Source organism: Stegodyphus dumicola, chromosome 3 (genome assembly GCF_044657685.1).
Source record: "Stegodyphus dumicola isolate Sdum_Otavi_A_Nest chromosome 3, ASM4465768v1".
Classification (NCBI taxonomy): domain Eukaryota; kingdom Metazoa; phylum Arthropoda; class Arachnida; order Araneae; family Eresidae; genus Stegodyphus; species Stegodyphus dumicola.
In genome coordinates this window covers 13,020,532-13,035,651 of record NC_140770.1, presented here as the reverse complement: position 1 = coordinate 13,035,651, position 15,120 = coordinate 13,020,532, and the positions used below count along the sequence as shown (strand labels likewise).

The window sequence follows — 15,120 nt, the reverse complement described above, 5'->3', positions numbered from 1 at the left end:
AAAGAATTCTACATCGAAATTTCATTACTTTTACACTTAAAGAATAATTTATATCTCTGATGCTAACCTGGCAAATCATTATTACTTTTTACTTTCATCACTGCGTAGCATGACTATCAGCACATGGCAGCTTGAGAAACGACTCCTGCAGCAATGTCTAAACAATTTCTTTTTTTAAAAATAAAGATTAGTAATTGAATAGCAAAGAGCATGAAAAACTTTTACGTTGACATTATGCTTGGCAATGATTCTACACTTTGGATAACTGCGGTACAAAGTACTGAGGGTTTGACGATGAGAAATTTAACAAAATTTCTTTTCATATGAAAAAATAGATTTTGTGATACTAAGCCAAAGATTACATTCTGTCCTGTTTGAATTGAGAATAACTGATTTGTTATTCAAATAAGCCCAGAACCTACAACAGGTATCATAATTTAAGGAAGGCAAAATTTTAGAATTTAGAAGCAATAAAATTATGAGATCATAATAAAATAAAGTGATCGCCCAAGCAGTAAAATTAAAGGATTGCAAAATCTTTAGAATTCTGGAGGGGTGGCACTGGAATGGAAAATTTAGGGTTAGCAATATTTTTAGAATTTAGGGATGTGCTTTTTAGAGTTTAGGACATGCAGAGACTGTACCATGCCACAAAATAACTAACACTTGCCTTGGATAAGCGTTTAGTATATATGGGAATTTATTTATTGAAGTCTCATAAGCCTCAAGCATGTGTGGAAAATAGGCACAAGTATAATAAATGACTGTACTAACATAAGGCAGGCTTAACTTCACAGTGTGCAATAGAAGCAAGACAATAATTTAATGAAACAATAAGTCTTTAGTCACCTATCTTCTTACGAAACATCATCAATAATGCATAGCGGAGGACAACTAAGCTTTATAATGATAATCACGAATTAGAAGGTTTTCAGATATCACAAATAAAAAGCAAAATTCTCCAATTAATGGAATTTGTAGGAAAGTGGTAATGAATGAAGATATATAACAAAAGATTTTCATTGTCTTGACAATGCTCTAATCGTCAGTCAACTAACAGACAGTGAAATCTGTAATACAGTTCTAAATCCAGAAAATATTGCTACCAAAGGAGAAAGATGTGATATAGAGCTACTTGAAAATGAAAAAATTCAACTGATAATTTAGTGGGAATTCTTGATACAGCAAATAAAGGACTTCAGAAACAGAACATTGTAATTCGCAAATAAATTATACCTGTCTACAGTATTAAAAAGAAAGTATTAGCACAAAAAACGAAGCAAGGTAAACAACTTACATTGAAAGAGATGTTGGCTAATCTTTGGAATATGGTAACAGGTAGTTTGGCGACATTTTGGTAAGGTGATAAAGGTGACTAGCTAGGACTTTAGCAGTGTACATGTATAAAGTCAAGAGTGTGCGCAATGCCATTTTTGTGCAATTCTGGGATTTTTTTTTAAGTCAAAATAGGTTGACATGTACATGGATGATGCCGTGTATGTGCAATTCTTAAAAACGCGGCAAGCAGTGGGTGATTCTGCACTTTCTCCCAATTTTGCACCTAATCTTAGTCATGATTAAGCATTTTTGTTAAATAAAAGTTCTAGTATAAGCATCATTCGACTAGCAGATTATTGGAAAAAATGTTGAGTAAAAAAAAGACATGCCTTTACTTCGTGAAAACAAAATGGCATCCAAAACAAAATTAGCAAGTTGCTGTAGCAGAGTTGGTCGCCAAATTTTTGCCAAAAAACCGCCAAGTTACCATAATTCAAAGATTAACCGAGACATTTAATAAAACAATGGATATTAAGTTATGATGGTGATTTTTGTAAGCATCCAAAACATCTAGAAGGTGTTATAGATACTTCTCCAAAGATGAGAGTTTTATTTCTCTTAAAGGAGAATAAAAGGAAGTGGGAAAGGATTTTCATAATGTCAATTCTGATCCCAATAGGAGCATCCATACACATAGAATGGAACACTTGTGAGGATCAGTAAAATACATTAAAAGTGGCAATGTGATATAGCACATAACACATATCTTCTTATTTATCAAAGTACACAGAGAGGTAGAGAAAATCTGCAAAGAATTAGTCTGATATAATTCTGAATGCTACTGCCAAACAACATACATTCGAATTAGCAGATTTTATCAAAACGGCAGCAACAGACTTTTGTGGTGTACTGATGAGTATTGGATAACCAACAAGTATCAAATTATTAAATATGTTAAAGCCATTTACCTAAATGTTGCATCTAGTTGCTGTGCAGCAGTACCAGCTGCTAAATAAATAGGATGGTGGGCAGCAGGTGACCATGCTATGTTGGCTGTTCGGTCGACTTCCTTCACCTTCATGGCTTTTCACTTAAAAGTTAGAGCTAGATAATAAATACATAAAAATATTAATCAATAAGAAACATTGTAAATGTATGAAATATTTCTAATAATTTAATCTGCATCCAATTGCCTTTCGAAAGGTAAGTAACTAAATATTGGCTATTTTTCCGTTACGCATGTGCCATACATTTGGCACCTATAAAAAAGAAGCCAAATAACACTATGAAGGCACCAAACCATTTATGTATACGTGTGCATTTTAATTGTACCTACAGTTAAAAAAAACTGGCCAAACTACATAGCAGATGCATAACAGAAAAATACCAAATATTGTTAAAAAAATCTTCATTATAGTTAATTATACATTTCTTTTTTGATAAGTAACCTACACAATTTAAAACAATACACAAACATCAGAGGCATTAACAACAATTTTAAAATATATAATTACAACACTATAATTTATTTCAAATGATGAAATATATAAGCTTTTCAATACTTAAAAAAAATGTGCTGAAAAGCATTATATTCAAATATAAAGACCATTAAATTCAACATAAATTAAAATTAGTTAATTTTAATATAGGTTGAGATTTAAAGATGGTATGTTTAAATATGTACGAAGTATGATGAAAATATTCGCAATTTTTATTTTATATACATTTTTTTATGTACTTAAGATTTTTAAGATTTTGGGGAGGGTGTGATTCTCTGAAAGAAATTTTTATGCAATTTTTTTTTTTTTTTTTTTTTTTGTGCTGTTGCTCTTTTTATAGACACAGCAATCAGTTAGCGCTTTAAAAAAAAAAAAAAAAAAGTTACACAAATCTGGCATTATTGCACGTTTTTCTTCTCCCTATATACACAGCTATCTGTTTTTGCTTAAAAAACATCAAAGAATGGCACAAATTTACCAACATGCACAGATGCTGATTCATAAAATTTAGATCGTTTAAGAAATACAACTTCATGCAATGCGAATTTTTGAATTCTTCACTTCTGGAAAAGAGCCATATTTCTGATAAAATGTAATAATACTTTTCCATTAGTCAACATAGCCCTATTTTGATTCCTTATAAGAAAAAATAAATTCACTCAATGTGAAAATAAACATAAATCAGAAATGCAAACATTGAATTTGAAATTCACATCCATTTCCTGTGAGCCTGCACATATGGATTGCCTATTTTAGCAACACAAAGCAGTGGCTTGTGAATACTTTTCAGGAGTATTCAGGAAAGATACAAGACCCTTTTTAAATTCCTACCATTAGCTCACACTCTTCCTATATCTTGTTCAAATTTTCAATCGTTACCCCTCTGAGCGGCCAGGGTTTCTGCTAAGAAAGCACAAATTTCCAAAAACTACTATGAGAACAAATTATTTTTTTTATTTTAATGTAAAAACTCTCCTGGTATTTCATACCTGGATTTGTTTTCTTATGATATATTCCCTTAATTTCTTTGACATAATTTAATATGCACGTATACATACATTCTTACAGATATCACAAAAATATTCTAAGCTGTATATATATGGCCTTGCCGCTTAGAAGGTTAATAAAATACTTTTTATTCATCCACTCAAGCTCAAATACATTTTTTTACATTTGTAGTGGATGACACTTGATGTTAATACAATTTTTACATAATAAATTAAAAAAAAAATTTTTAATTTTTCTTTGTTGACCTAAGTAGCAATTGACTTTTTATATTACTTGTTTTACACATATACGAATAACAAGTCTCAGCAGCTTACTAGACAAACTATCTCGCATAGCATTCCTGCACTTTTCTGAAAGAAGCTACCGATAAGAATAGTAAAAATCCCTTTCCTTTATTTCAATATAATGAATATTGAATCTTGTAGGAAGAATAAAGCTAAGATCCTTTCCTTATTTCAATATAATAAATATTGAATCTTGTAGGAAGAATAAAGCTAATTTTTCAGAATAAACAAAATACTTTTATTTAAATTTTAAAACAGAACCAAAAAATATATATATATACTGCAGCTCTAAACTATCAAAATTTTAAACTCTTAACTACTGCAGTTAAAACTCTTACAACTATTAAAATATTCAAAATCCTCAACTCTCTAAAACAAAAATATATATAAAAATCTTTCGAATCCTCTTCTTGTTGCCACACCGTAAAATGCAAGTTCTTGTCCTATTATTTATATTTCACGTTTTCTTTAAGTCACGATCTTCACAAGTCATGATCTTTAAAGGTCATGATCTTTACAAGTCCCCCCACAAGAAGCACATTCGTCACCATAGAGACAATGTTGCTCAGAGTTCATTGAGAGAGAAAGAATTAACAGCTAATCTTGACAAATCATCAGCATTCCCATGCGAACTTCCTTTGCGGTATGTCACAGTCATGTTATACCGTTGTAACGCTAAGGCCCAACGAGACTGTTTAGCACCATGAGGGGAGCTTTGGGTCAAGTAGGTGAGGGGATTGTGATCAGACACAATCTGCACTTTGGCACTGAAAATCCATGTGTCAAATTTTTTCAAGGCTTCGATGACACAAAATGCTTCTTGTTCAATGGTTGACCATCGCTGTTGACAGGGCATTAATTTCTTGCTGAAAAATGCTATGGGCATTTCTTTGCCATGTTCGTCGTTTTGAGCTAAACACGCTCCAATTGTGAAAGCAGATGCATCCATATAGAGTTGAAAGGGCTTGCTGATGTCCGGAGTATGCAGAGATGGCATTTTAATCAACTCTTCTTTAAGTTTGTTGAAAGCTGCTTCTTTTTCAGAATCCCATGGAATATTATTTGGAACACTCTTCTTTGTAAGGTTTGTTAGAGGTAAAACAATCTCAGAAAAATTTGGGATATAATCCCTATAGTAGCTTGCTAGCCCTAAAAGACTCCTGACTTCTTTTTTAGTGGTAGGCTTAGACAGATTTCTGATGACTTCTACCTTCTCAGGATCTGGAGAGTGAGTGCCAGAACCTATTACATGTCCTAGAAACTTCACGTGACTCTTTCCGAAATCACACTTTTCTAGATTTGCGGTTAGACCTGCGTTTCTCAGTGTCTGAAACACTTGGTCGATGTGATAGAGATGGCCATCCCAAGTTTCAGAAAATATTGCCACATCATCAATATATGAATGGCAGTAGTTCTTATGGTTTGCAAGCACCTTATCCATCGATTTTTGGAAGGTACTTCCAGCATTTTTCAAACCGAAAGTGAGAACTTTCCATTGGTAATGGCCGGAATGAGTGATAAATGCTGTGTAGGGTTTAGCTTCTTCTTTCATAGAAATTTGCCAATATCCCTTGGTTAAATCGAGAACTGTTATGAATTTGGCTTTCCCTATTTCGAATAGTAAATCTTTAGCAATCTTCATCGGATAGGCGTCCGGAATTGTGAAGCTATTTAAAAGCCTGAAGGCTATGCACAGTCTAACGCCGCCATTCTTTTTTGCAACAACACATACTATAGGATGTGCCCAGTTACTGTCACTGGGTTCTATAAGATCCCATTCTAACAAATCTTTAACTTGACGATCGACTTCCTCTTGAAGTGAAACAGGAACACGGTAGGGCCTCAATCTTTTCGGATTACATCCTTCTGTAACCTTGATGTCATGACCATCAACATTGGCTTGACCAGGTTTGCTACTGAAAACATCTACATAAGATTTTAGTACTTTAAATAGTCCTTCCCGTTGGTAATATTTTAAGTCACCTTTCAAATTTTGTAAATGGGTCCAGATATCATCAGCAGATTTATTCATAAGATCTGCTGGTGCATAGTGGATATCTCCAAACTCTTCATCTTGGTCAAAAATGATACCAACGTGATCTACACGAGCAATATATGGCCTTAACTTATTTACATGGAGTTCTCTAATACTTCCGTTTTCCATTTCGATTTTGGCAGAGTGTGGCCTGGTAAGTTTGATCACGGTAGCTGGTCCTTGCCACGTGTTGAGTAATTTATGAGATGATGATGTCATTAACACGAGGACTTTGTCCCCAACATTGAAAGTCTTTTCTTGAGAACGTAAATTGTATCTTGAAGTGTACTCTTCTTGAGATATTTTGGAATTTGCTGATGCAATGTCATGAGCTTTTCTTAATTTTTCTAAAAGGTCTTGTAGATAATTTTTAATTGAACGGGAAGCTGTAATTGGAATGCCACGTTCACCTGTCCATATTTCTTTCAGCAAAGATAATGGTCCTGGTGGTATTCTTCCATATACCATCTGGAAGGGAGACAAACCAGTGGTGCTATGTGGCACTTCTCTGTAGGCAAACAGGAGATAGGGAAGATGCAAATCCCAGTTTCTGCCATGTTCTTGGATATTTTTGTTCATCATCTCTTTTAAGGTTCTATTCCAACGCTCGACAGCACCCACACTCTCGGGGTGTCCTGGAGTGGAGAATCGTGGAGACACACCAAGTAAGTTCTCAAAGGCTCGGGTGAGTTTGGCTGTGAAATTAGTTCCCTGGTCGGAACAAATCACTTTTGGAAATCCAGTTTGAGTAAAAAACCTCATCAAAACATTGCATGTTGTTTTCGCACTTATGTCTTTGACGGAGGTGGCTTCTGCCCATCTGGTGCATAGGTCAACTGCACATATCACAAACCGATGACCTCTCCTGGATGGAGGTTCTAATGGCCCAATACAATCCACGCTCCATACTTCAAAGGGTGTTTCCGGCCTAACAATAGGTTGAATTGGGATTCGATCTTTGTACGTAACTGTTCTCCTCAATTGGCATTCTTTACAACTTTCACAGAATTTTTTAACATCTTGCTTAATAGTAGGCCAAAAGAATGAGTACTTGATTCGTTGAATTGTCTTTTTCTCACCGAGGTGGCCGGCAAGAGGGATTTCGTGTGCCATTCTTAGGACTTCCCTTCTTTTTTCTAAAGGTAATACAACTTGCTTAATGTTTTCACCACAGATATATTCGGAATGAAGTAATGTGCCATCATCGAAAGTATATGAATTTTGATTTTTATTTGCCCATTCAAAGCATTTTTTTAGAGTTTCGTCTTGTTCTTGATGTGTCTTGAATTCTAGTCTTACCCTGTTCGTTGTTTTCAGAGACTATGTTTTCTTGGAAAATCTGATTAACAACAGCCAAATTTGTGGTATTGTCTTCAACTGGTGAGGGTTTATCATCTGTCTCTTTGTACTCTAAGGGGGATGCATCCCAATAACGATCACAGTTAAACAGTTCGATATTCCCACAGAGTGTTTCATAAGCTGAAGAACTCAATAGCAAATCGGTAACTAGTTTTTTTGAAACAGCACACGTAATGGACACTCTACCGTGAAAATCATCGTCAATTTTCATCTGGAAAATCTTTAGTGGAGTAATTTCGTTTTCACCAAAAGCAGAAGATATCTCTATTTTACTTTCTCCTTCGCAAGGTATGTTGTCAACCAATTTCTCACGGACTACTGAAATTTGTGCTCCCGTGTCTACAATTCCATTTAAAATAATATCTCCACATTTAACTTTGACAAGTCTTAATTCATCTATGTTTCTAGACACGTCCACTGATTTTGAGACAGGAATAGAGATCTTGGCAGTTAGCACTTCTGGTTTTTCTTTTTCTGTAAGGGGTGCTTGTGTTTGTATTAAGTTGTTTTGTGCTGTTGCAGAAGCACTTCTTGGTATCCGATTTTTGGTACATAACTTACATGTATGACCTTCTTTTCCACAATTATAGCAAGTTAGTTTGAAACTAGGCTTTTGTGGTTCGTCACTCTTATGGGATGGGTACACTCTTGGCGTGTTTTCAGTGGACAGCGATTTATTTCTGAAAGCTCTTTCTGGAAGTGGAGAATGAGGTTGCCATTTTTTATTAGTTCTGTCTGCTGATGGATTACTACCAGTCCGTTTTGAGATATTACGAACACTGTCATATTCGTCAAGTTTATCAGCTAATTTGGTTGGAGAAACGAACTTCGCCCAGTCGTCAAGAAGATGGTCTCTTACTTCATAGGGTACTCTTTTCTTAATTTGGTCAGTAATAATCAAGTCTTTTAACGCGGCAAAATTTGTGATTTCAAGACCATTGATCCATTCTTCAAAATAACTTGTAATTTCGTAGCAAAAATCTCTCCATGATTTTTCAGCGCTCTTTTGGTGCATCACAAACTTTTTTCTAAAGCTTTCAGGATTTAATTTAAATCTCTTCAATGAAATGGCCTTAATGTACTCATAATCTTCAAAATTTTCTTCAGATTCCCTACCAATTAATTGAATGATTTCAGATGGCATTCAAGTCAATAAACATGAAACCCAATCTTTAGGATCAATCTTTGTCCTTTTAGCTTGTCTTTCAAATAAGGATAAATAAATCACAATATCATCGCGTCTTAAATTGAATTTGGGAATAAGCTTAATTAAATCAAAATTATGATGTCCATTTTCATTTGTTGGTGGAGTTTGTGTTAGTCGAACACGAGATTCAATTTCGAGTTTCCTCAATTCAAACTCCATTTGCTCTCTTTTCTGCTGTGCTTCTAATTCTTCTTTCCTTCGTTGTTCCTCTTCTTTTCTTTTCCTCTCTTCAATAATCATTAAAAACACTTCTTTAGCAAATGCTTCATCATATGTATCACTTTGAATTATTTCATTTTTTATCGCAACGATTTTCATACTTGGATCTACTTGAATTTCTAATTCAGCAGCTAAAACTAGCAAATCCTCTTTTTTCCCACGTCCCATAAAAGCCATGTCTCGATTTTATTCAGCCAATAGACTCTTAGTTTATTAAAAAAAAAAAAAAAAATTTTTTTTTTCTCTTTTATTTTCTATTCAAATATGATTCACAATAAATTTAATTTTATTCGGCATGAAAATCAATCAGTGGAATCAATACTTGATGTGTTGTTCACTTACTCTGGCGAGTCAAACGAAATTACATTTGAACACTGGCGTATTCATTACTTTGACAAGTAAATAAACTAATATTCCATGACGGAAACAATAATTAACTTTTCATAATCTTAATTAATTATTTTACGTTAACAAGGTAAATTGAGCTCTCACCTGAGTTATTTTGGTTCGTAATTATATGCGGGGAAATCCCGATCCTGTCGACTGCGCCAGTAAAAATCCCTTTCCTTATTTCAATATAATGAATATTGAATCTTGTAGGAAGAATAAAGCTAAGATCCTTTCCTTATTTCAATATAATGAATATTGAATCTTGTAGGAAGAATAAAGCTAATTTTTCAGAATAAACAAAATACTTTTATTTAAATTTTAAAACAGAACCAAAAAAATATATATATATACTGTAGCTCTAAACTATCAAAATTTTAAACTCTTAACTACTGCAGTTAAAACTCTTACAACTATTAAAATATTCAAAATCCTCAACTCTCTAAAACAAAAATATATATAAAAATCTTTCGAATCCTCTTCTTGTTGCCACACCGTAAAATGCAAGTTCTTGTCCTATTATTTATATTTCACGTTTTCTTTAAGTCACGATCTTCACAAGTCATGATCTTTAAAGGTCATGATCTTTACAAGTCCCCCCACAAGAAGCACATTCGTCACCATAGAGACAATGTTGCTCAGAGTTCATTGAGAGAGAAAGAATTAACAGCTAATCTTGACAAATCATCAGCATTCCCATGCGAACTTCCTTTGCGGTATGTCACAGTCATGTTATACCGTTGTAACGCTAAGGCCCAACGAGACTGTTTAGCACCATGAGGGGCGCTTTGGGTCAAGTAGGTGAGGGGATTGTGATCAGACACAATCTGCACTTTGGCACTGAAAATCCATGTGTCAAATTTTTTCAAGGCTTCGATGACACAAAATGCTTCTTGTTCAATGGTTGACCATCGTTGTTGACAGGGCATTAATTTCTTGCTGAAAAATGCTATGGGCATTTCTTTGCCATGTTCGTCGTTTTGAGCTAAACACGCTCCAATTGTGAAAGCAGATGCATCCATATAGAGTTGAAAGGGCTTGCTGATGTCCGGAGTATGCAGAGATGGCATTTTAATCAACTCTTCTTTAAGTTTGTTGAAAGCTGCTTCTTTTTCAGAATCCCATGGAATATTATTTGGAACACTCTTCTTTGTAAGGTTTGTTAGAGGTAAAACAATCTCAGAAAAATTTGGGATATAATCCCTATAGTAGCTTGCTAGCCCTAAAAGACTCCTGACTTCTTTTTTAGTGGTAGGCTTAGACAGATTTCTGATGACTTCTACCTTCTCAGGATCTGGAGAGTGAGTGCCAGAACCTATTACATGTCCTAGAAACTTCACGTGACTCTTTCCGAAATCACACTTTTCTAGATTTGCGGTTAGACCTGCGTTTCTCAGTGTCTGAAACACTTGGTCGATGTGATAGAGGTGGCCATCCCAAGTTTCAGAAAATATTGCCACATCATCAATATATGAATGGCAGTAGTTCTTATGGTTTGCAAGCACCTTATCCATCGATTTTTGGAAGGTACTTCCAGCATTTTTCAAACCGAAAGTGAGAACTTTCCATTGGTAATGGCCGGAATGAGTGATAAATGCTGTGTAGGGTTTAGCTTCTTCTTTCATAGAAATTTGCCAATATCCCTTGGTTAAATCGAGAACTGTTATGAATTTGGCTTTCCCTATTTCGAATAGTAAATCTTTAGCAATCTTCATCGGATAGGCGTCCGGAATTGTGAAGCTATTTAAAAGCCTGAAGGCTATGCACAGTCTAACGCCGCCATTCTTTTTTGCAACAACACATACTATAGGATGTGCCCAGTTACTGTCACTGGGTTCTATAAGATCCCATTCTAACAAATCTTTAACTTGACGATCGACTTCCTCTTGAAGTGAAACAGGAACACGGTAGGGCCTCAATCTTTTCGGATTACATCCTTCTGTAACCTTGATGTCATGACCATCAACATTGGCTTGACCAGGTTTGCTACTGAAAACATCTACATAAGATTTTAGTACTTTAAATAGTCCTTCCCGTTGGTAATATTTTAAGTCACCTTTCAAATTTTGTAAATGGGTCCAGATATCATCAGCAGATTTATTCATAAGATCTGCTGGTGCATAGTGGATATCTCCAAACTCTTCATCTTGGTCAAAAATGATACCAACGTGATCTACACGAGCAATATATGGCCTTAACTTATTTACATGGAGTTCTCTAATACTTCCGTTTTCCATTTCGATTTTGGCAGAGTGTGGCCTGGTAAGTTTGATCACGGTAGCTGGTCCTTGCCACGTGTTGAGTAATTTATGAGATGATGATGTCATTAACACGAGGACTTTGTCCCCAACATTGAAAGTCTTTTCTTGAGAACGTAAATTGTATCTTGAAGTGTACTCTTCTTGAGATATTTTGGAATTTGCTGATGCAATGTCATGAGCTTTTCTTAATTTTTCTAAAAGGTCTTGTAGATAATTTTTAATTGAACGGGAAGCTGCAATTGGAATGCTACGTTCACCTGTCCATATTTCTTTCAGCAAAGATAATGGTCCTGGTGGTATTCTTCCATATACCATCTGGAAGGGAGACAAACCAGTGGTGCTATGTGGCACTTCTCTGTAGGCAAACAGGAGATAGGGAAGATGCAAATCCCAGTTTCTGCCATGTTCTTGGATATTTTTGTTCATCATCTCTTTTAAGGTTCTATTCCAACGCTCGACAGCACCCACACTCTCGGGGTGTCCTGGAGTGGAGAATCGTGGAGACACACCAAGTAAGTTCTCAAAGGCTCGGGTGAGTTTGGCTGTGAAATTAGTTCCCTGGTCGGAACAAATCACTTTTGGAAATCCAGTTTGAGTAAAAAACCTCATCAAAACATTGCATGTTGTTTTCGCACTTATGTCTTTGACGGAGGTGGCTTCTGCCCATCTGGTGCATAGGTCAACTGCACATATCACAAACCGATGACCTCTCCTGGATGGAGGTTCTAATGGCCCAATACAATCCACGCTCCATACTTCAAAGGGTGTTTCCGGCCTAACAATAGGTTGAATTGGGATTCGATCTTTGTACGTAACTGTTCTCCTCAATTGGCATTCTTTACAACTTTCACAGAATTTTTTAACATCTTGCTTAATAGTAGGCCAAAAGAATGAGTACTTGATTCGTTGAATTGTCTTTTTCTCACCGAGGTGGCCGGCAAGAGGGATTTCGTGTGCCATTCTTAGGACTTCCCTTCTTTTTTCTAAAGGTAATACAACTTGCTTAATGTTTTCACCACAGATATATTCGGAATGAAGTAATGTGCCATCATCGAAAGTATATGAATTTTGATTTTTATTTGCCCATTCAAAGCATTTTTTTAGAGTTTCGTCTTGTTCTTGATGTGTCTTGAATTCTAGTCTTACCCTGTTCGTTGTTTTCAGAGACTATGTTTTCTTGGAAAATCTGATTAACAACAGCCAAATTTGTGGTATTGTCTTCAACTGGTGAGGGTTTATCATCTGTCTCTTTGTACTCTAAGGGGGATGCATCCCAATAACGATCACAGTTAAACAGTTCGATATTCCCACAGAGTGTTTCATAAGCTGAAGAACTCAATAGCAAATCGGTAACTAGTTTTTTTGAAACAGCACACGTAATGGACACTCTACCGTGAAAATCATCGTCAATTTTCATCTGGAAAATCTTTAGTGGAGTAATTTCGTTTTCACCAAAAGCAGAAGATATCTCTATTTTACTTTCTCCTTCGCAAGGTATGTTGTCAACCAATTTCTCACGGACTACTGAAATTTGTGCTCCCGTGTCTACAATTCCATTTAAAATAATATCTCCACATTTAACTTTGACAAGTCTTAATTCATCTATGTTTCTAGACACGTCCACTGATTTTGAGACAGGAATAGAGATCTTGGCAGTTAGCACTTCTGGTTTTTCTTTTTCTGTAAGGGGTGCTTGTGTTTGTATTAAGTTGTTTTGTGCTGTTGCAGAAGCACTTCTTGGTATCCGATTTTTGGTACATAACTTACATGTATGACCTTCTTTTCCACAATTATAGCAAGTTAGTTTGAAACTAGGCTTTTGTGGTTCGTCACTCTTATGGGATGGGTACACTCTTGGCGTGTTTTCAGTGGACAGCGATTTATTTCTGAAAGCTCTTTCTGGAAGTGGAGAATGAGGTTGCCATTTTTTATTAGTTCTGTCTGCTGATGGATTACTACCAGTCCGTTTTGAGATATTACGAACACTGTCATATTCGTCAAGTTTATCAGCTAATTTGGTTGGAGAAACGAACTTCGCCCAGTCGTCAAGAAGATGGTCTCTTACTTCATAGGGTACTCTTTTCTTAATTTGGTCAGTAATAATCAAGTCTTTTAACGCGGCAAAATTTGTGATTTCAAGACCATTGATCCATTCTTCAAAATAACTTGTAATTTCGTAGCAAAAATCTCTCCATGATTTTTCAGCGCTCTTTTGGTGCATCACAAACTTTTTTCTAAAGCTTTCAGGATTTAATTTAAATCTCTTCAATGAAATGGCCTTAATGTACTCATAATCTTCAAAATTTTCTTCAGATTCCCTACCAATTAATTGAATGATTTCAGATGGCATTCAAGTCAATAAACATGAAACCCAATCTTTAGGATCAATCTTTGTCCTTTTAGCTTGTCTTTCAAATAAGGATAAATAAATCACAATATCATCGCGTCTTAAATTGAATTTGGGAATAAGCTTAATTAAATCAAAATTATGATGTCCATTTTCATTTGTTGGTGGAGTTTGTGTTAGTCGAACACGAGATTCAATTTCGAGTTTCCTCAATTCAAACTCCATTTGCTCTCTTTTCTGCTGTGCTTCTAATTCTTCTTTCCTTCGTTGTTCCTCTTCTTTTCTTTTCCTCTCTTCAATAATCATTAAAAACACTTCTTTAGCAAATGCTTCATCATATGTATCACTTTGAATTATTTCATTTTTTATCGCAACGATTTTCATACTTGGATCTACTTGAATTTCTAATTCAGCAGCTAAAACTAGCAAATCCTCTTTTTTCCCACGTCCCATAAAAGCCATGTCTCGATTTTATTCAGCCAATAGACTCTTAGTTTATTAAAAAAAAAAAAAAATTTTTTTTCTCTTTTATTTTCTATTTAAATATGATTCACAATGAATTTAATTTTATTCGGCATGAAAATCAATCAGTGGAATCAATACTTAATGTGTTGTTCACTTACTCTGGCGAGTCAAACGAAATTACATTTGAACACTGGCGTATTCATTACTTTGACAAGTAAATAAACTAATATTCCATGACGGAAACAATAATTAACTTTTCATAATCTTAATTAATTATTTTACGTTAACAAGGTAAATTGAGCTCTCACCTGAGTTATTTTGGTTCGTAATTATATGCGGGGAAATCCCGATCCTGTCGACTGCGCCAGTAAAAATCCCTTTCCTTATTTCAATATAATGAATATTGAATCTTGTAGGAAGAATAAAGCTAAGATCCTTTCCTTATTTCAATATAATGAATATTGAATCTTGTAGGAAGAATAAAGCTAATTTTTCAGAATAAACAAAATACTTTTATTTAAATTTTAAAACAGAACCAAAAAAAATATATATATACTGCAGCTCTAAACTATCAAAATTTTAAACTCTTAACTACTGCTGTTAAAACTCTTACAACTATTAAAATATTCAAAATCCTCAACTCTCTAAAACAAAAATATATATAAAAATCTTTCGAATCCTCTTCTTGTTGCCACACCGTAAAATGCAAGTTCTTGTCCTATTATTTATATTTCATGTTCTCTTTAAGTCACGATCTCCACAAGTCATGAT

At 34.8% G+C, this 15,120-nt stretch overlaps 1 protein-coding gene across 5 annotated transcripts in view; it reads right to left on the bottom strand.

Moving 5' to 3' along the window:
- The window catches only part of Sec31 (COPII coat complex component secretory 31), a 120,899-nt gene that overhangs the window by 98,032 nt on the left and 7,747 nt on the right, over positions 1-15,120 (bottom strand). For all 5 annotated transcript variants that reach the window (XM_085812578.1, XM_085812577.1, XM_085812579.1 and 2 more), the window contains exon 2: positions 2,247-2,382. In XM_085812578.1, coding sequence (XP_085668704.1) covers positions 2,247-2,359 — 113 coding nt within the window. In that variant the 5' untranslated portion in view covers positions 2,360-2,382. The remainder of the gene's footprint in view (positions 1-2,246; positions 2,383-15,120) is intronic.